Source organism: Symphalangus syndactylus, chromosome 8 (genome assembly GCF_028878055.3).
Source record: "Symphalangus syndactylus isolate Jambi chromosome 8, NHGRI_mSymSyn1-v2.1_pri, whole genome shotgun sequence".
NCBI lineage: Eukaryota > Metazoa > Chordata > Mammalia > Primates > Hylobatidae > Symphalangus > Symphalangus syndactylus.
Window position 1 is genome coordinate 67301042 of NC_072430.2, and position 21747 is coordinate 67322788.

The 21747-nt window shown below is 46.6% G+C and overlaps 2 protein-coding genes across 3 annotated transcripts in view; both read left to right on the top strand.

Moving 5' to 3' along the window:
• VCPKMT (valosin containing protein lysine methyltransferase) overlaps positions 1 to 21747 on the top strand; it is a 72078-nt gene that overhangs the window by 22689 nt on the left and 27642 nt on the right. The window lies entirely within an intron of this gene.
• On the top strand, positions 1521 to 14281 carry LOC129487922 (putative uncharacterized protein encoded by LINC01599). The gene is given in 6 exon segments (XM_055289448.2): positions 1521 to 2623; positions 3413 to 3707; positions 6003 to 6077; positions 12581 to 12678; positions 12680 to 12732; positions 13855 to 14281. Coding segments are annotated over 6 exon segments (996 nt in total). The 5' UTR covers positions 1521 to 2549; the 3' UTR covers positions 14256 to 14281.

Consider the following 21747-nt stretch of genomic DNA (forward strand, 5'->3'; position numbering starts at 1 on the left):
ATGTTGTGCACATGTACCCTAAAACTTAAAAGTATAATAAAAAGAAAATGGTTGTGAATATTTTGAATCTAATAATAAATTTTGCCTTTCTTAAAAAAAAAAAAAATCTGGCCAGGTGTTGTAACTCATGCTTGTTGTAATCCCAGTACTTTGGGAGGCCAAGGCAGGAGGATCATTTGAGACCAGCCTGGATAATGTAGTGGGACCTTGTCTTTACTAAAAATAAATTTCAAAAAATTAACCTGGCGTGGTGGCATATACCTGGAGTTCCAGCTACTGGACAGGCTGAGGTGAGGGCAGTGCTTGAGCCCAGGAGATGAGCCAGCAGTCAGCTATGATAGTGCCACTGCGCTCCAACCTGGGCAACAGAGCACGAACTTAGCTTAAAAAAAAATAGTTTTAAAACTGAAGGTGCTTTCTTGTTGCTTTTCTCTTAGATTATGGGGAAAGTCACTTTCAGAGTGGAGTTTCAATTTTTTTCCTTTTCTGTTGTATTTCCCTTTAGTTACCCAGGCTTCAGGAAAATCTAACACTTGGGTACTGCCTATATGTGGTGGCAGAAAGTGAAGAGAGAGGCCAGTATAGGACACAGACCTGCCCCACATCTACTGTTCCCATGGTAGAGTCCTAGGTTGATCTTAAAGGCAGCTTTGATGATTCACAGATGATTGGCTGCAGTTGTAGTAGAATTAACCAGCTTACCAGGTTAAATGTTGGGGTTGCATATGGGTGGGCTTCAGACTCAAAAATTGATGGAAGTGCCAGCCGGGCATGGTGCTCATGCATGTAATCCCAGCACTTTGAAAGGCCGAGGCAGGTGGATCGCTTGAGGTCAAGAGTTCGAGACCAGCCTGGCCAACATGGTGAAACCCTGTCTGTACTAAAAACAAAAATTAGCCAGGCATGGTGGCGTGCGCCTGTAATCTCAGCTACTCGGGAGGTTAAAGCAGGAGAATTGCTTGAACCCGGGAGGCAGAGTTTGCAGTGAGACGAGATCTTGCCGCTGCACACCAGCCTGGGCAACAGAGTGACATTCCATCTCAAAAAAAAAAAAAGAAAAAAGAAAAAAAATTCTGATAGAAGTTCTGCCTCATTGATCTGCCTAATGTGATCAGGGATAACATAGGATCCAAGCTAATCCTGCCACTTAGCAATTCAGAGCTATGCATTTAGATAAAGATCTCTGTCCAGCCCTGTGAAATATGAGCAGAGGAGCAGAGGTAGGTGTGTGTGTGTGTGTGTGTGTGTGTGTGTGTGTGAGAGAGAGACAGGGAATGAGAGACAGAAAGGGTGAAAGCTGTTAGTAGGTCTGTAATTCTTGGTAAAAGACTGGAGGGGAATCTATTACTTTATTTATTTTTTATTTTTTTTTTTTTTTCTGAGACGGAGTCTCGCTCTGTCGCCCAGGCTGGAGTGCAGTGGCGCAATCTCGGCTCACTGCAAGCTCCACCTCCTGGGTTCACGCCATTCTCCTGCCTCAGCCTCTCCGAGTAGCTGGGACTACAGGCGCCCGCCACCACGCCCGGCTAATTTTTTTGTATTTTTAGTAGAGACGGGGTTTCACCGTGGTCTCGATCTCCTGACCTCGTGATCCGCCCGCCTCGGCCTCCCAAAGTGCTGGGATTACAAGCGTGAGCCACCGCGCCCGGCTACTTTATTTTTTTACTAGTGTCTCCAGAGGACAGATGTAACTTTCCAGATAGCCTTGAAAAATGTGACTCTTATTCTGCAACAAAAAACAAAAACAAAAAAAAACCCCATCATTTTTCGTACTCCTCTGAGGTTCCTGGTAAGAAGCGTGAGATTCTATAAAGAGAGAGCCCAGGGTTTTGCCTGTTCAGCTGCCCCTGGTCAGGAGCTTATGTGTGAATCTCCCCAGAAACACTTCCCAACCATAGGACATTTCCCTTGACTCTGATTCATCCATGAGTCCCCAGAGTATTTTGCTACCATCCTTCCAAACAATCCATGCCAATCGTTGATTATGATCAGGAGCATGGCCACGCAGACTCCCTCAGGTCACCCTGTCCCTCTCCTGATTGAAGATTTTCCCCAGCATCACTTGGTGGGAATTTTCTGGACTAACAGAAGCCAGAGGGAAAAGGCTGCACTTCTGCCTCTGCTGCTGACTGGCTGTGAGTTCTGAGGCAGGTCCCTCAGTCTGAGTTTGTTTTTTCACCTGTGAGACAGGGATGATAATAGTGGTGGTGGTGACATGGGTTTTTTGTGTTTTTTTTTTGAGACAGAGTTTCCCCTCTTTCGCCCAGGCTGGAGTACAGTGGTGTGATCTCGGCTCACTGCCACCTCTGCCTCCTGGATTCAAGTGATTCTTGTGCCTCAGCCTCCTGAGTAGCTGGGATTACAGGTGCGCGGCACCACACCTGACTGATTTTTGTATTTTTTGTACAGTCAGGGTTTTGCCATGTTGGCCAGGCTGGTCTAGAACCCCTGACCTTAAGTGATCCACCTGCCTCGGCCTCCCAAAGTGCTGGGATTACATGCATGAGCCACCATGCCCGGCCTGGTGGTGACATTTGTTATGTTCACCCATGGAGGTCTTAGCGTTCTCGAACAGTAAGATGGATGTCAGAGCCAAACGTCAACTTGAAATCTGGATGGAAATGTGAGTTCCTGTGGGTATTTCTCACGGTTTACAAATGGCTTGATTCCTTCTTTCCCCTTCTCAGCTGCGTACCACATTTGAAATGAACAAACGGGGCACCTGGACTTCCAGCTCCCTTTGCTCACAGCAGCTGTCTGCAGATCTACTGCATCTCTGCATGAGCAGAGTCCTCAGCCCCCGCTGCATGGCAGGGGTTGGAGATGGACTATGGATCCGCTCCCCTTGGTCTCCCAGGCTGGCCTCCTTTCAGGCCCTACCTGATCCTGGACCAGATCTTATCAATCTTCTCCTCTCACGCTTTCTCTTCACAGAAGGTGACCCAAGACAAGGAGTCATCTCTCCTTATCTGCATCTGGCAGGCCAGGCCATGCGGCAGGTGCTCTGGGTACCAGCTGCCCATTGTTATGTAGAGGAGCAAGTTCCTGAAGGGAGTGGCTACTACAGGACAGAACCTGGGACACGCCAAGTATTTGATACCAATTATTATTACTCTTCTTACTGGAGCATAGTGGAGTGACCTGGTTTTGCAAATGTGTTTCCTTTAATTCCTCCAACCTATCAAATGAAACAACTCCTCAGCTCAATACTCTGATTTCATTGTTCCTAGAAGAATTTAGGGTTGTAGACCTTCCCAGGCAGGCTGTAAATGCTATTTTGGTCTGTGGGACCTCCAGGACCTGATTGAAAGCAGCCTAGCCTATGAGAAGCTCTGCTGTGGAGGATCAGGCAGCACTGGGACCTTGGGCTTCCAGGGTGCCAAGGTCTCACAAAGCCTGGCCCCTGGGACAGGGCTCCCTCCAAGCCCGAACCTCAGGGGAAGGTTCAGCAGTCACAGCCCACCAGTGTTTCAGCTGCCAATGCTACTCAGAGAGGGAAGTGCTGCTGCTGTCTGGAGGGGCGCAGCCCTGAAGGTTACAGAAGACAGTGGGCAGAGAATGTGGAAAATCACCCAGAGGTTGCTGCTCACACTTCATGTCTTCAGAGCATCACCCCTCATTTTATAGCTGGAGAGATGGGGTGCACAGCCAGGGAAAGCCAGGAACAGGTTCCGGCTTCCATCACTCAGATACTCAGGAATCCCTGGGTACCCCACACTGATTCACACTGCACTGAGCTGTCCATGGCATCGAACCATTTGTCCACTGATGCTTCTTCCCTCCAGGGACACTGTCCGTTTTCAACAAGGGAGGATCCCAGATACTCACCATGGGCATTCACTTTATAAACGTCCCAACTGTGGCTCAGGGGTCGGTCCTTGCACCTTATTAGGATTTACCTATGACTTTATCTGCACTCACATAAGCACTAGGGGGACAGGAAGCTGTTACTCCCGTCCCGGGGGCCTCTCTCCCGATGCCTCCATTTTAAAGACTTTGTTTTGTTTGTTCACAGTGTAGATCTACTGACTTGTTTTGTGTGTCTGTTTTAACTCACAAATTCCATGGCTGCCTCAGTGAAGACAAAAACAGCATCTTCTTTGCATCTTGCACCATCCTCGCACTTATTGCTCAGGAATAGTTGATTATCTAGTTCCATAATTAATCTATCTGTCTTTCCTTGAGCACCTACGATAGAGTTCTAGGTTCTGCAGGGAATACAAAAATGAATAGACATGAATGGAGAGCAGGGCAAAAGAGTGGAGAAAGTCAGGGTAGTAGCTTATTTCATAAAGTTTGGTTGGAAACAGGAGAGAGACCGGGTTGAGAGGATTGTAGAAGTGCACGGGGAGGGAGGTTGTGGTTGAAGATAAATGGAGGTAGATAATTGATGGAGCGAAGGGTGGAAGAGCCTGGAGGGAAGGAATGGGCCAGGCAGCGTGCTGAGCACGGGCAGATTGATTCCTGAAAAAGAGTCACCTCTTCAGCAAGACTAACAGAAGAGGGAGGGAAGTGAAGGTGGGGAGGGAAGGGAGAACAGAAGGAGATGTAGCTAAATTTGGACACGGATGTGAAAGAGAAAATGGCTCACCCTAATGTCCTCAGGTTTTCACTGTTGAATGAAGGAGGGGACGTAAGCCCCAACATTAAAGTGCCAAACTTGACAAGGTTCCATTTCTGGGATGATTGGGGGTGGCATATGTGACTCAGAAATGGCCCTGTGGCCTGATTGAGGGAGGTCAAGGGAAAAGGAGGGGAAAGGAGAGCAAAGTTGGGGAAATAGGAATTATCTCTAGGGCCATATTTTCTTTCCTCTCCCACTCACACCCCATGTATCAGGATCCTGAGGCCCATCTGGCCTTCCTCAAGTTCTGAAGTTCTCTCTCCTTCCCTCGTGGTGTACTTTGCTGGCTAAGTAACTACTTGCTGTTACTGGTTCAGTAGGTGCTCCTGGCTTTGTGTGCTCTCCTCTCTCAGGTACCAGTGTGATATTCTTAGAAGATGGGAGAGGCACAGTTAGATTTTGGTTCACATAGTCTGTGATACTTTGTTATGGCAGCCCCAACAAACTAATACAATAACCTTACAGCTATATTTTAAAAGTATGAGATATTAGCTGGGTGTGGTGGCATATGCCTGTAATCCCAGCTACTCAGGAGGCTGAGGCACAAGAATCTCTTAAACCTGGGAGGCAAAGGTTACAGTGAGCCAAGATCACACCACTGAATTCCAACCTGGGCAACAGAGAGAGACTGTGTCTCAAATAAATAAATAAATAAATAAATAAATAAATAAAATTTAAAAATTAAAAGTATGAAATATATTTCATCAGCATTTTAAGGATTATTTGATATGTCAAAAACTGAGTTATAGAGTAGTTTAGACTCTATAAATAAACCAATCGTAAATACATTCAAGAAGAAGGTATTTACTTAACAAAAGACTTAACATTAAACATTTGTTCAAATTCATCTACTCTTTTCATGAAAAATATTTCTTAAAACAAGGTTTTGTTAACTATGGCAGAGTAGTCGTTAATTTCCAGCAAACCTGGCTGCTTCCCCTGTTAGCACATGGGATTAAATTATCCCCTGTGAAGGGACTGGTGTTTTGGGACATGGGACATTGTCTTAACCCAGGCAGCTATAACACATATACTGCAGACTGGGTGGCTTAGACCAGGGGTCCTCAGTCCTTGGGCCATGGACTGCTACTGGTCCATGGCCTGTTAGGACCTGAGGTGCAGAGCAGGAGGTGAGCAGCACTCCAGTGAGCCCCACCTCCTGCCAGATCAGCAGCGGCATCAGATTCTCACAGGAGTGCAAACCCTGCTATGAACTGTCATGTGAGGGATCGAGGTTGTCTGCTCCTTATGAGACTTTAATGCCTCCCACCACTGGTCTGTGGACAAATTGTCTTCCACAAAATGAGTCCCTGGTGTCAAAAAGGTTGGGGACCGCTGGCTTAGACAACAGAAATTTTGTTGTTTAATTTTTTCACAGTTCTCGAGGCTGGACAGTCCAAGATCAAGGTGCCTGCATCTGGCGTCTAGTGCAGACCCTATTCCTGGTTTGCAGGTGGGTGTCTTCTTGCTGTGTCCTCACTTGGCGGAGAGAAAAGAGAGAGCAAGCTCTGTGTCTTTTTATAAGAGCACTAATACCATTCATGAGCCTGCCATCCTCATAACCCAGTCGCCTCCCAAAGGCCCTGCCTCCTAATACCATCACATTGGAGGTTAGGATTTCAACATAGGAATTTGGGGTCCACAAACATTCAGTACATAACAAGTGCCTATAATAGAAATTCTTCTCACACTCTTTGCACACCATGCAGTGTGCTAGATGTCACTCCCAAATGTCATTCCCTGAATTCTCACAACAGGCCTAGGAGATGGACAGGTATCCCATGGCACATACAACAATATCAGAACTTCAAGTGGTTAAATAACCATCTGCAGTTACAGAGCTAATCATTAGGGAGAATGTTCCCTAGTTCTGATAGGCCAGGGGTAGATCCCAGCTCTGCTGCATCCCAGCAATATGACCTTGGCAGGCAGCTCAACTTCTCTCTACCTCAGTTTCTTCGTTTGTAAAGTGGAGACATGGTACTATGCACATCATGGAGTTATTGGACAGATTAAATGAGATAATATATCTTCTTGGCACAAAGCCTGGCACATATAAAGTCCTCTAATATTAGGTATTATTATTGCTTTAAGAAATATGGTAAGTAAAAATAATATCAGACACTCTATAGCAGTGTTTACAAAGAGCTTTCTGTTTTGTCAGATGAGGAAACTGAGCTGAGAGAAGTTAAATGACTCAATTGTGGCCCCCTAGCCAGTAAGCTGTGGGAAGGGGACTCAAACCAGCCTTTTGACTCCCAGCAGGGCAGAGCTGCAAAATTCTGACAGCCACTCCACTAGTCAGTGTCCTTGAAATAATCAAAGCTCCTATCTCAGCTTAAAAGTCATGTCTCTGTGTGTGTGAATTTACTGTGGAAGAGGGAAAGGGCTCAGACTCTTATCCTGTTGTGTAAAGTTCTTCTTGCTTTACATCTCTGCTAGTCAGGGTTCTCCAAAGAAACAGAAACAATAGGATGTGCATAGAGAGAGAGAGATTGGTTTTAAGGAATTGGCTCATGTGATGGAGGCTGGTCAGTCCAAAATTTACAGGGTGGGCCAGCAGCTGAAGATCCAGTAAAGAGCTAATGTTGCAGTTGAGGTCTGAAGGCTGTTTGCTAGCAGACTCCTTGCTCAGGAGAGGCCAGACTTCTGTTCCATTCAGGCCTTCAGATGATTGGTGAGGCTTATCAGACGTTATGGAGGGCCATCTGCTTTACTGAAAGTCAACCAGTTTAAATGTCAGTGTCATCTAAAAACACCCTCACCAGGAACACGCACAATAATATTTGACCAAATATCTGGGCACTTTGGCCCAGCCAAATTGACATGTAAAATTAACCATCACAACATCTTTGCCTAGCTCCATCAAGAATTGGTTGAGAGATCTTATGCAAGGTACTGACCTTAACTCCCACTCACCACATGCCCTGGAAAGATGAAAAAGCGCTGTAGGATAAGGTTGAGTCTTTGAACCCTACCCTCCCATCCTTTTTCTTTCAGAAGAAGAATGCTGTTAATGAAGCAATTCACTTTGTTTCATTTTCAGTCTATCCACTTGTGGTATCAGGCTGGTAGGTGAACCTTTTTTTTTTTTTTTAGTTTCCTCTTTTCTTTTGACATGGTGGTAATGTTTTATTTTTATGTTGACTACAAGCTTGCATGCAACTAAAGGAACCAGGGAGGGAAGCTGTGTTTATAATCTCTTTAATTATGGTACTTGTTTAAGATTAGCCAAGCCTGGCTCATTTTTTTTTTCTTTTTTTTTACTTTTTTTTTTTTATTAATTTTTTTTGCATACAAAAACAATAAACATTTTCTAAAAATACATACAAACAAAAAGATGCGTATCAAACATATTAGGAAGGTTGCACATGGGAAGTCGGGGAATAGAAATGGGGGGTGGGAGTTAAAATAAATGAGAGAGGGACTTTATATGGATCAGTGATAATAACTCAATCCTCTATTTGACAAAGAAGAGGGAGAAGGAAGAGGAAGAAAAAGAAAGTGGGATAAAGGATCAGAAAGGGAGGAAAATAGAAAAAATTAGAGTATGACTCCAGGGTAGACCTGTTTTGTTGTCACTGAGTTGGTTGGTTGGTTTGTCTGTTGTATTCTTCATGTTTCGCCAAGTTGGCCAGACTGGTCTCGAACTCCTAGCCCGAAGTGATCAACCCGCCTCACCCCCCAGAGTGCCGGGACCACAGGCGTGAGCCACCACGTCCAGCCCCCACATTGCTTCTGGCCTCCGTGGTAGACCTCCCAGACGGAGCGGCCAGGCAGAGGAGCTCCTCACTTCTACCCAGACACGGGGCGGCCGGGCAGAGGAGCTCCTCACTTCCCAGACGGGGCGGCCAGGCAGAGACGCTCCTCACTTCTTCCCAGACGATAGGTGGCCGGGCAGAGGCGCTCCTCACTTCCCAGACGATGGGTGGCCGGGCAGAGGTGCTCCTCACTTCCCAGACGATGGGTGGCCGGGCAGAGGCGCTCCTCACCTCCCAGACGATGGGTGGCCGGGCAGAGGCACTCCTCACTTCCCAGATGGGGCGGCCGGGCAGAGGCGCTCCTCACCTCCCAGACGATGGGTGGCCGGGCAGAGGCGCTCCTCACCTCCCAGACGATGGGTGGCCGGGCAGAGGCGCTCCTCACTTCCTCCCGGACGGGGTGGCCGGGCAGAGGCGCTCCTCACCTCCCAGACGATGGGAGGCCGGGCAGAGGTGCTCCTCACTTCTTCCCAGACGGGGCGGCCGGGCAGAGGCGCTCCTCACTTCTTCCCAGACGGGGCGGCCGGGCAGAGGCGCTCCTCACTTCCTCCCGGACGGGGTGGCCGGGCAGAGGCGCTCCTCACCTCCCAGACGATGGGAGGCCGGGCAGAGGCGCTCCTCACTTCTTCCCGGACGGGGCGCCCGGGCAGAGGCGCTCCTCATTTCTTCCCGGACGGGGCGGCTGGGCAGAGGCGCTCCTCACTTCCCAGACGGGGCGGCCGGGCAGAGGCGCTCCTCACTTCTTCCCGGACGGGGCGCCCAAGCAGAGGCGCTCCTCACTTCTTCCCGGACGGGGCGGCCGGGCAGAGGCGCTCCTCACTTCTTCCCGGACGGGGCGGCCGGGCAGAGGCGCTCCTCACTTCTTCCCAGACGGGGCGGCCGGGCAGAGGCGCTCCTCACTTCCTCCCGGACGGGGCGGCCGGGCAGAGGCGCTCCTCACCTCCCAGACGATGGGTGGCTGGGCAGAGGCGCTCCTCACTTCCCAGACGGGACGGCCGGGCAGAGGCGCTCCTCACTTCCCAGACGGGGTGGCCAGGCAGAGGCGCTCCTCAGTTCCCAGACGATGGGTGGCCGGGCAGTGGCGCTCCTCACCTCCCAGACGATGGGTGGCCGGGCAGAGGCGCTCCTCACTTCCCACATGGGGCGGCCGGGCAGAGGCGCTCCTCACCTCCCAGACGAGGCGGCCGGGCAGAGGCGCTCCTCACTTCTTCCCGGACGGGGCGGCCAGGCAGAGGCGCTCCTCACCTCCCAAACGATGGGTGGCCGGGCAGAGGCGCTGCTCACTTCCCAGACGATGGGTGGCCGGGCAGAGGCACTCCTCACTTCCCAGATGGGGCAGCTGGGCAGAGGCGCCCTCACTTCCCAGATGATGGGTGGCCGGGCAGAGGCGCTCCTCACCTCCCAGATGGGGCGGCCGGGCAGAGGCGCTCCTCACTTCTTCCCGGACGGGGCGGCCGGGCAGAGGCGCTCCTCACTTCTTCCTGGACGGGGCGGCCGGGCAGAGGCGCTCCTCACTTCTTCCCGGACGGGGCGGCCGGGCAGAGGCGCTCCTCACCTCCCAGACGATGGGTGGCCGGGCAGAGGCGCTCCTCACTTCCCAGACGGGGCGGCCGGGCAGAGGCGCTCCTCAGTTCCCAGACGGGGTGGCCGAGCAGAGGCGCTCCTCACTTCCCAGACGGTGGGTGGCCGGGCAGAGGCGCTCCTCACTTCCCAGACGGTGGGTGGCCGGGCAGAGGCGCTCCTCACTTCCCAGACGGGGCGGCGGGGCAGAGGCGCTTCCCACCTCCCAGATGGGGCGGCGGCCGGGCAGGGGCTGCAATCCCAGCACCCTGGTAGGCCAAGGTAGGCGGCTGGGGGGCGGGGGCTGCCGCGAGGCCAGACCACGCCACCGCACTCCAGCCCGGGCAACACCGAGCACTGGGTGAGCGAGACTCCGTCTGCAGTCCCAGTACCTCGGGAGGCTGAGGCGGGCAGAGCACTCGGCGTCAGGAGCTGGCGACCAGCGTGGCCAAGATGGCGAACGCGTGCCTGCAGCGAAAGGAGAAAAGGCAGGCTGTGGCGCGCGCCGGCAGTCCCAGGCAGTCCGCGGCGTGGGCAGCAGCAAGCCGAGTAGATTGCAGCCTGGGCCAGAGAGGGAAAAGAAAGAAAGAAAGAAAGAAAGGAAGGAAGGAAGTCTGGCTCATTTTTTAAAAGTCAATTTTATCGAGGTAGAACTGCTGATTGCAAAAGTAGGTTTTAAAAACATTCCATATCTGTATAGAAATGGTATGAAACTGAAAGTTAAATTCTGTGTAAACTGAAATAGCACCATCTTGAATGTCAGGGAAAGGACATACTTTGTAAACTGGTCTTGATGGTGGTGTGCCTAAAATGCAGGGGCAAAATTTAGCCTTTTTTTTTTTTTTTTTTTTTTTTAGGCTAGTCAAGTGAAGCAGTGGGAGTGGAGAGGGAATAAAGAAATCTGTAACTGGTTGTGATCAATTAGTTGTAAACACCACTGCACTCAGACCAGCCAAAAATTAGCCTCTTAAGTGTTAAAACTATAAAACAAAAAGCATGAGGCAGCAGATTTGTGAAACTTTTAAAATAACTTCCAGTAATTTAAATTTAAATAATTTAATTAAATTATTAGGTAAACCTGCCAAGGCCAGTAAACAGAAATTCTCACCCAGTAACCAGTGCAAGTAATAATTCTAATGGAATACTCAGCTGGCAAGATATCTGAAGTACGGCAATGGAAGGACTCTGATGAATAAACTAACCACCTTTTATTTATATGGCACTCTAAGGTTTTGAAAGGACTTTCATTAATATTAATCTTGTTTATTTCATCCTTACAACCACCTGATGCCATAGGACAGCCAGATCTCTTTCTCCCCGTTGAGACCAAGAGAGGTCCAAGGTCATATAGCTGCAAAGTGGCAGGGAACAGAACAGACTGAGATGATCTTTCCTCTGCATTATCATCAGTCCAAGGTCTTTGTTGGGTGCCTGAGACTCACATCTAGGCCCAGGGGTGGGTGGAGGAGAGTGATGGACAGAATCATTATAGAAGAGAATTATGGCCATTCTTGCAATTGACCCATCGCAAGAAAAATAGAGTTCATTCAAAATGGTATTGCCATTTTGAATTAGAGACTTCGGGTCATATAAATGTGCAAGCCTGCACATTTACTCCCCAGAATGAGACAACACAGAAGAAAAAAAAAAAGAGAGGGAATGAGCGCTTTAACAGAATTTAAATATTACTGCCTTTTTCACTCCCAAACTTTGAGGAATGGCAGTGGAGGAGGACAAGGGAAAGAGTGCTGCTGGGGACAGTTCTCTCCCCAAGAGGAGAGAGTCACACCGCCAGAGCTGTGAAAGATGAATCACATCTATTACATCAGGACTTGGCACACATTTCCTGGGAAACTGGTCACTGAGGATATAATAGAGATGACTGTTCTTTTGGGGAGATTAGCATTTTCTGGAGGGAATAGTATAAATCAATTTGGGGTTAAATGGCAAATTAAGATGAAAATTAAACGAGTGTAATATGGCTTTTGTGGGCTGTGTTCACCTCTCCAGGAGGTCAGCATGGCCAGACTATGTGAAAGAGAAAATGTCAGACTTGGTCGCAAAAGTGAAAAGGGGTAATATTTTTTATCTCACCTTCCTTGACAGGAGGGGCTCTTTTTAAAACCGAGATGACACCTCTCAGTTTACAAGGCACTCCCCTGTGTATCATTTACGCTCTACCAAGCAGATGCATGGTTCCTGTTTTCTAGATGAGATAGCTTAAGGCCACAGCTAAAGGCACATACTGGGCCTGCAGCTCAAAGCCCGTGTCCTCTCCACACCATCACAAGGCCGACCCCCTCAGTCTCTAGATGGGGGCGGAGTGGCTGATGCAATGACTTATTGGCTCCTTGTTATAAAGGTAACCAACAATATTGTTCTGCCCAGACATGGGACAGTCCTGGTCAAACTAAGATAATTGGTCACCCTACTTCTATATTTTCATTAGTACTCACAGGAGATTCTCCAAGAACCACACTGAATGCTAAGACATTTTAGGACACAGCTATATATATGCATGGGATTTTCATATAGTTTCATTCTACCTAAACAGTATTTGCCAGCATTTTAAAATTCACTCTTAGCCTCCTAAGATTGCTATTTTGATTTCTTTTTCTTCTTCACTTCTTCATAGTTCCTCATTGTTACTGTCTCAGATCACCAAAAAGTGGACAGGGATGAGGAGTGGAAGCAAGGAAAAATAAGGAAAGAAATGCACTGGATCCCATTGTTTACAGTGCGTTGAGGACCGATCTATAGCAGGAATTCCCAAACTTGAACATGGTGGTGGGGAGCCTCTAAGACAGCCCCCAGGATTCCCGCCTCTTGCCATTCATGCTCTTGGGTAATTCTCTTCCCTCTTCCCTTGAGTAGATTTGTCTTGAGGGCTCACTTTAATGTTTGTGCTTCACCTCCACCTCTCACTTCTCTCTTTCTCTCCCTCTCTCCCTCTCTCCCCTTCCCTTTCTCCCTCCCTCCATCTCCTTTCTAACCCTGGGAAAGGCCAGATGCTGTGCTGTGAACAGCCCTATAGACAGGTCCCTGTGGTGAGGAACTGATGTTTCCAGGGCCCGAGGCCTGCTGAGGGCCAGTTAGGTGAGCTTGGAAGGAGACTCCCTAGTGCCAGCAAAGGCTTGAGATGACAAACATCTTGACTGCAGCGCCATGAAAGACCACGAGCCAGGATCATAAGGCCAGGTCAGTCCCAAAGTCCTCACCCATATAAACTACAAGATGATAAATATTGGTGGTTTTCAGCCTTGATTTTTAGGGTAATTTGTTCAGAAGCAATAGATAACTAATACAAACGTGTATCAGAACCACTTAGATAACAACTTAATAAAATGTGTATTCTGGGTCACACCCCCAGAGATATTATTCAACAGATGTGGCCTGAGATCTTTGCCTTTTCACCAGGAATCCCAGGAGAATCTGAACTGAACAAATTTCTGCTTGAGAGCACATAGAATTAACTCTTACCTGGGAAGGCCTGGCCAGAGGGAAGACCATAAGGAAGGGAGAATTGTCAGATAAAAACAAGATGCCCAGTTATATTTAAATTTCAGATAAGTAACAAATAATGTTTTAGTCTTAAGTATACCCCATGCAGTATGTGGGACATATTTACATAGAAACAGGATTTGCCGATTATCTGAAATTCAGATGTAACTGAGTGTTCCATATTTCTGTTTGCTAAATCCAGAGGTCCCACAGGAAGTGAAGGCCCAATGGGAAGTAAAGTGGTGCCTCCTTTTCCTGGATGGCAGGATTTTTCTCCTTAAGGACATGGAGGCCTAGGCTCTTCCTTCTTGTGGGGAGGTGGCCTCCAATGGCCTCGAAGTCTTGGTGTCCTTCTCCCCGAGGAGCTGCAGGTTGCCCAGGATGGGTCCTGCCCCTCCCACTCCAAAGACTCCCGCCAGACTGAGTCACTCCTGGATGTTCTGGTGGGAGGGTTTTGGGGAGTCCCCCACACAGCCCCACCTCACCTCCAAGAGGCTGGAGGCCCCACAGGTGGGTACGGTGTTGGTGGCCAGCCCCTTAGTGGCCGTGGCCGGTGGGTGGGCGAGGAGACTGGTCCAGTCGATGGACCTCATGCCTGGTGGGCGCTGCCCACGGCACTGGGAACTTCCTTGCTCCTTTTGGTGCTGTTGGTACAGCCTTTCCAGAGCAGCGAACGAATGCCAGTCTCCTCCCACACCCCTCCAGGAACGCAGACCAACACAGCTGCTCTATTAAATGTGTGCACTTCTTATTCTGAGTATGTCTGGGTCTCTGATGAGCTCTGTTTATTGCAGCCCTCAGTCCTGTAAAGAGGAGGATGGTTCCAAAGAGCCCTGAATGCGGGCGGTTTTATGAAATCAGCCTCTCACTTCTTTGTATATACTTTCTTGTCACAGGAACAGCCTCAATTTTGATGTTTATTTTGAACTATGAAATATAAGATGAATGAGAGTATGAGTGTATGTATGAGCGTGTGTGTGTGAGCGAGAGAGAGAAAGACAGAGAGATTGGCTGGATAGACTGAAATGCTTAAGGTGGGGATGGAAGATGAAGACTGAGAAAATGTGTGGCTGTGGTAGAATCAGAAACTTTAATACGTGCTTTGAAAGCAGACCTGAAAGTGAGGTAGCATCACTCTGCTGTGGTTCGGCCTCACTCAGCGGCCTGATGCAAGCCAAACACCCACAGGAGGGGAACTCCGCTCAGTCTCCCTCCTGAGAGAAACTCTGGAGGTGTCTGACCTTTTGAGAGCAAGGAGGAGGTTTGGAATCAAGTGTACAGAAGCTCTGTTTGTCCTGGGGGCTCTTAAAGGCTCTAGGAGAACACTTTGGGTGCTGCCTTATATTAATAAAACCAGCATAGCTAAAACAAAACATATTCAAAAAGTAGAATCCAAGGATGATGGTGCCACTGCACATCTTGTACGTCAGGAAGAATCCCACGTTCCTGGACCCACACCCCTGGTGTAGCTGACTTGGAAAGCTGAAGAAGACCATGAAGCTAGATTTATAGGATGTTACAGAGCCAGAAGGTACTTTAATAATCTAGGCTAGGGCCCAGTGCAGTGGCTCCTGCCTGTAATCCCAGCACTTTCAGGGGCCAAGGCGGGAGGATTGCTTGAGCCCAGGAATTCAAGACCAGCCTGGACAACATAGTGAGCTTCTGTCTCTAGAAAAAGTAAAAAATTAGCAGGGCATGGTGGTGCAGGCCTGTAGTTACAGTACTCAGGAAGCTGAGGTAGGAGGATCGCTTGAGCTCAGGAGATCAAGGCTGCAGTGAGCACTCCAGCCTGGGCGACAGAGCGAGACCCTATCTCCAACAAATAAACACAAAACATCCAGGCCAGGTTCCTGTCTAACAGAGAAGAAGCAAGGCTCCCACTTTGGCCTTCAGTTTGACTTCTCTGAGCATCTGAAAAATAGTAGCAACCTCACAGATTTATTGTGAAGATTAAGTGCAATGATGTATATAAAGCCCTTGGCACTTTGCACTCAGTACGTGGGAGCTGTTATTGTTTCGCCGGTTGTGTGTGCTTGAGTGCGTGGTGGCAAGGTTGGGGTGGGCAGGGGGCGCTGTTTCAGCATAGTGCAAAAAAGAGCTCAGCTTCCTGAGACAGGGTTCTTATATATTTAGAGTCTTTTTAATTGGAAAGGACAAAATAGGCCATTTAATTCAATCCCTTTGTTTTAGAACTGATGAAACTGAGCTCCAGACAAGTGAGGGCTTGCTCTGGATCCCACGACGGCCTCCTGTTCGGGAATCCTGTATCGTGCCTACACAGTAGGGAAACCGCTGTGCTTTTAGCCTAGAAACTCCGCTGCGAGTCATTTACACAGCAACAGATGGGAGTTCCTGTACACCAGACCAAGTGCTTGGTTGGATCTTTTCAGAGACCACCGGCGCCATCATGGTGGGCCCCTGAACTTTTGTAAATGAATGAAAGTGCTACATAGAATTACATACAAAGGCAAGTCTGGATTTGAAATTAATGACCATGGGATTCAGAAATGATTTTGAGATAAAATGAATAGTTCAAGAAAATTTGCATCGCAGTAGACAACATTGCTTAGGAAAACTCCTCTGTAGAATTTCAGAGACAAAGATCATGTCTGTTGTTTTAATTCATAGCCTCAGGGGGCTTGGAGAGAGGAGGAAGAGTGACAGTTCTGAAGCTCTTTTTTTTTTTTTGAGACAGTGTCACTCTGTCACCCAGGCCGGAGTGCAGCGGTGTGATCTCAGCTCACTGCAACCTCCGCCTCCCGGGGTCAAGCGATTCTCCTGCCTCAGCCTCCTAAGTAGCTGGGACTACAGGTATGTGCCACCACACCCAGCTAATTTTTGTATTTTTAGTAGAGACAGGGTTTCACCAAGTTGGCCAGGATGGTCTCGATCTTCTGACCTCATGATCTGCCTGCCTCGGCCTCCCAAAATACTGGGATTACAGGCGTGAGCCACAGCTGTGCAGAAATAGGACTATTTTCTCTTTCTGAAATAGACTAGCTTTTAAATATATAGTAATGTCTAGCATTGGTCAAGCGCTTGGCATGTATTTTACTTATTTGTTTAATCTTCACAACAACCTTAGGAGATAGGTGCTAGAATTATCCCATTTATAGATAAGAACACTGAGACCAAAGAGTAGCTTATTCATGGTCAAATAGCTAGTAAACAGCAGTATCGGGACCAAATCTCTGATTCTGGCTTCAGAGCCATTCTCTACCCTTTTGAGAGAGTCCAGGTACCAAACCTATGAGACTAAGAACTATTAAACCTTCCCTGTGCACGTGTGCATTTCATCATGTCACTTTCCCAAGGTTAAGTGTATGCAGCTGAATCCTCTTGGTGCTTAACACCCTAGTCTACCCCTACCATACTGTTGGTCTGGAAATTCTGCAGAAACATAGGTGGGATATTTTATTTTCTAATCTCCAGTGCTCAGCCCTTACTTTATGGCTGCTGGAAGAAAAGCCAGAGCTAGCTCTGCTCTTTAGTCTATAAATAGCATAAGGAGCCAGCACCAGGCTTAGTATTAATAGTTTTTTTGTTGTTGTTGTTTGTTTTTGAGACAGAGTCTCGCTCTTTCACCCAGAGCTGGAGTGCAATGGAGCCATCTCGGCTCACTGCAACCTCTGCCTCCCGGGTTCAAGCAGTTCTCCTGCCTTAGCCTCCCAAGTAGCTGGGATTACAGGTACCTGCCACCATGCAGGGCTAATTTTTTTTTTTTTTTTTTTTTGTATTTTTAGTAGAGACAGGGTTTTGCCATGTTGGCCAGGCTGGGCTTGAACTCCTGACCTCAGGTGATCTGCCCGCCTCAGGTGATCCACCGCACCTGGCCTGGATGTATACGAATTTATCATATATTAAAGAATATTTCAGGCCAGGTGTGGTGGCTCACGCCTGTAATCCCAGCACTATGGGAGGCTGAGGCAGGTGGATCACTTGAGGTCAGGAGTTCAAGACCAGCCTGGCCAACATGGTGAAACCCCGTCTGTACTAAAAATATAAAAATTACCCGGGTGTGGTGGCAGGTGCCCGTAATCTCAATTATTTGAGAGGCTGCAGCAGGAAAATTGCTTGAACCCAGGATGCGGAGGTTGCAGTTAGCAGAGATTACGCCACTGCACTCCAGCCTGGGCGACAGAGTAAGACTCCATCTCAAAAGAAAAAAAAAAAAGAATATTTCTATTGTGTCTCATCTTACAGATAATGCTGAAATAAATATTTACACACGTGTATTTTTGTCTTGGACTGGTTTCCTTATTATTTATGAAAAAAATCCTAGAAGTGGAATTGTTAGGTCAAAGAATATTTGTATTCTAAATTTTAATTGATGTTTGCATATGCCACAAAGAGGTTGCACCAATTTGCTCTCAGTGAGAAGGAATTTTTTCTTTTTCTTTTTTTTTATATTTTTATTATACTTTAAGTTCTAGGGTACATGTGCACAACGTGCAGGTTTGTTACATATGTATACATGTGCCATGTTGGTGTGCTGCACCCATTAACTCGTCATTTACATTAGGTATATCTCCTAATGCTATCCCTCCCCCCTCTCCCCACCCCACAACAGGCCCCAGTGTGTGATGTTCCCTTTCCTGTGTCCAAGTGTTCTCACTGTTCGATTCCCACCTGTGAGTGAGAACATGCGGTGTTTGGTTTTTTGTCCTTGCGATAGTTTGCTGAGAATGATGGTTTCCAGCTTCATCCATGTCCCTACAAAGGACATGAACTCATCCTTTTTATGGCTGCATAGTATTCCATAGTGTATATGTGCCACATTTTCTTAATCCAGTCTATCATTGTTGGACATTTGAGTTGGTTCCAAGTTTTTGCTATTGTGAATAATGCTGCAGTAAACATACGTGTGCATGTGTCTTTATAGCAGCATGATTTATAATCCTTTAGGTATATACCCAGTAATGGGATGGCTGGGTCAAATGGTATTTCTAGTTCTAGATCCCTGAGGAGTCACCACACTGTCTTCCACAATGGTTAAACTAGTTTACAGTCCCACCAACAGTGTAAAAGTGTTCCTATTTCTCCACATCCTCTCCAGCACCTGTTGTTTCCTGACTTTTTAATGATGGCCATTCTAACTGGTGTGAGATGGTATCTCATTGTGGTTTTGATTTGCATTTCTCTGATGGCCAGTGATGATGAGCATTTTTTCATGTGTCTGTTGGCTGCATAAATGTCTTCTTTTGAGAAGTGTCTGTTCATATCCTTCGCCCACTTGTTGATGGGGTTGCTTGTTTTTTTCTTGTAAATTTGTTTGAGTTCATTGTAGATTCTGGATATTAGCCCTTTGTCAGATGAGTAGATTGCAAAAATTTTCTCCCATTCTGTAGGTTGCCTGTTCACTCTGATGGTGGTTTCTTTTGCTGTGCAGAAGCTCTTTAGTTTAATTAGATCCCATTTGTCAATTTTGGCTTTTGTTACCATTGCTTTTGGTGTTTTAGACGTGAAGCCCTTGCCCATGCCTATGTCCTGAATGGTATTGCCTAGGTTTTCTTCAAGGGTTTTTATGGTTTTAGGTCTAACATTTAAGTCTTTAATCCATCGTGAATTAATTTTTGTATAAGGTGTAAGGAAGGGATCCAGTTTCAGCCTTCTACATATGGCTAGCCAGTTTTCCCAGCACCATTTGTTAAATAGGGAATCCTTTCCCCATTTGTTGTTTTTGTCAGGTTTGTCAAAGATCAGATAGTTGTAGATGTGTGGTATTATTTCTAAGGGCTCTGTTCTGTTCCATTGGTCTGTATCTCTCTTTTGGTACCAGTACCATGCTGTTTTGGTTACTGTAGCCTTGTAGTATAGTTTGAAGTCAGGTAGCGTGATGCCTCCAGCTTTGTTCTTTTGGCTTAGGATTGACTTAGCGATGCGGGCTCTTTTTTGGTTCCATATGAACTTTAGTTTTTTTCCAATTCTGTGAAGAAAGTCTTTGGTAGCTTGATGGGGATGGCACTGAATCTATAAATTACCTTGGGGAGTATGGCCATTTTCATATTGATTCTTCCTACCCATGAGCATGGATTGTTCTTCCATTTGTTTGTATCTTCTTTTATTTCATTGAGCAGTGGTTTGTAGTTCTCCTTGAAGAGGTCCTTCACATTTCTTGTAAGCTGGATTCCTAGATATTTTATTCTCTTTGAAACAATTGTGAATGGGAGTTCACTCATGATTTGGCACTCTGTTTGTCTGTGATTGGTGTACAAGAATGCTTGTGATTTTTTGCAGATTGATTTTGTATCCTGAGACTTTGCTGAAGTTGCCTATCAGCTTAAGGAGATTTTGGGCTGAGACTATGGGGTTTTCTAGATATACAATCATGTCATCTGCGAACAGGGACAATTTGACTTCCTCTTTTCCTAATTGAATACTCTTTATTTCTTTCTCTTGTCTGATTGCTCTGGCCAGAACTTCCAACACTATGTTGAATAGGAGTGGTGAGAGAGGGCATCCCTGTCTTGTGCCAGTTTTCAAAGGGAATGCTTCCAGTTTTTGCCCATTCAGTATGATATTGGCTGTGGGTTTGTCATAAATAGCTCTTATTATTTTGAGATACATCCCATCAATACCTAATTTATTGAGAGTTTTTAGCATGAAGGGCTGTTGAATTTTTTCAAAGACCTTTTCTGCATCTATTGAGATAATCATGTGGTTTTTGTCTTTGGTTCTGTTTATATGCTGGATTACATTTATTGATTTGCATATATTGAACCAGCCTTGCATCCCAGGGATGAAGCCCACTTGATCATGGTGGATAAACTTTTTGATGTGCTGCTGGATTTGGTTTGCCAGTATTTTATTGAGGATTTTTGCATCGATGTTCATCAGGGATATTGGTCTAAAATTCTCTTTTTTGGTTATGTCTCTGCCAGGCTTTAGTATCAGGATGATGCTGGCCTCATACAATGAGTTAGGGAGGATCCCTCTTTTTCTATTGATTGGAATAGTTTCAGAAGGAATGGTACCAGCTCCTCCTTGTACCTCTGGTAGAATTCGGCTGTGAATCCGTCTGGTCCTGGACTTTTTTTGGTTGGTAAGCTATTAATTATTGCCTCAATTTCAGAGCCTGTTATTGGTCTATTCAGTGATTCAACGTCTTCCTGGTTTAGTCTTAGGAGAGTGTATATGTCCAGGAATTTATCCATTTCTTCTAGATTTTCTGGTTTATTTGCGTAGAGGTGTTTATAGTATTCTCTGATGGTAGATTGTATTTCTGTGAGGTGGTGATATCCCCTTTATCATTTTTTATTGTGTCTATTTGATTCTTCTCTCTTTTCCTCTTTATTAGTCTTGCTAGCAGTCTATCAGTTTTGTTGATCTTTTCAAAAAACCAGCTCCTGGATTCATTGGTTTTTTGAAGGGCTTTTTGTGTCTCTGTTTCCTTCAGTTCTGCTCTGATCTTAGTTATTTCTTGCCTTCTGCTAGCTTTTGAATGTGTTTGCTCTTGCTTCTCTAGTTCTTTTAATTGTGATGTTAGGGTGTTAATTTTAGATCTTTCCTGCTTTCTCTTGTGGGCATTTAGTGCTATAAATTTCCCTCTACACACTGCTTTAAATGTGTCCCAGAGATTCTGGTACGTTGTGTCTTTGTTCTCATTGGTTTCAAAGAACATCTTTATGTCTGCCTTCATTTTGTTATGTACCCAGTAGTCATTCAGGAGCAGATTGTTCAGTTTCCATGTAGTTGAGCAGTTTTGAGTGAGTTTCTTAATCCTGAGTTCTAGTTTGATTGCACTGTGGTCTGTGAGACAGTTTGTTATAATTTCTGTTCTTTTACATTTGCTGAAAAGTGCTTTACTTCCAACTCTGTGGTCAATTTTGGAATAAGTGCAATGTGGTGCTGAGAAGAATGTATATTCTGTTGATTTGGGGTGGAGAGTTCTGTAGATGTCTATTAGGTCTTCTTGGTGCAGAGCTGAGTTCAATTCCTGGATATCCTTGTTAGCCTTCTGTCTCGATCTGTCTATACTGACAGTGGGGTGTTAAAGTCTCCCATTATTATTGTGTGGGAGTTTAAGTCTCTTTGTAGGTCTCTAAGGACTTGCTTTATGAATCTGGGTGCTCCTGTATTGGGTGCATATATATTTAGAATAGTTAGCTCTTCTTGTTGAATTGATCCCTTTACCATTATGTGATGGCCTTCTTTGTCTCTTTTGATCTTTGTTGGTTTAAAGTCTGTTTTATCAGAGACTAGGATTGCAATCTCTGCCTTTTTTTGTTTTCCATTTGCTTGGTAGATCTTCCTCCATCCCTTTATTTTGAGCCTATGTGTGTCTCTGCACGTGAGATGGGT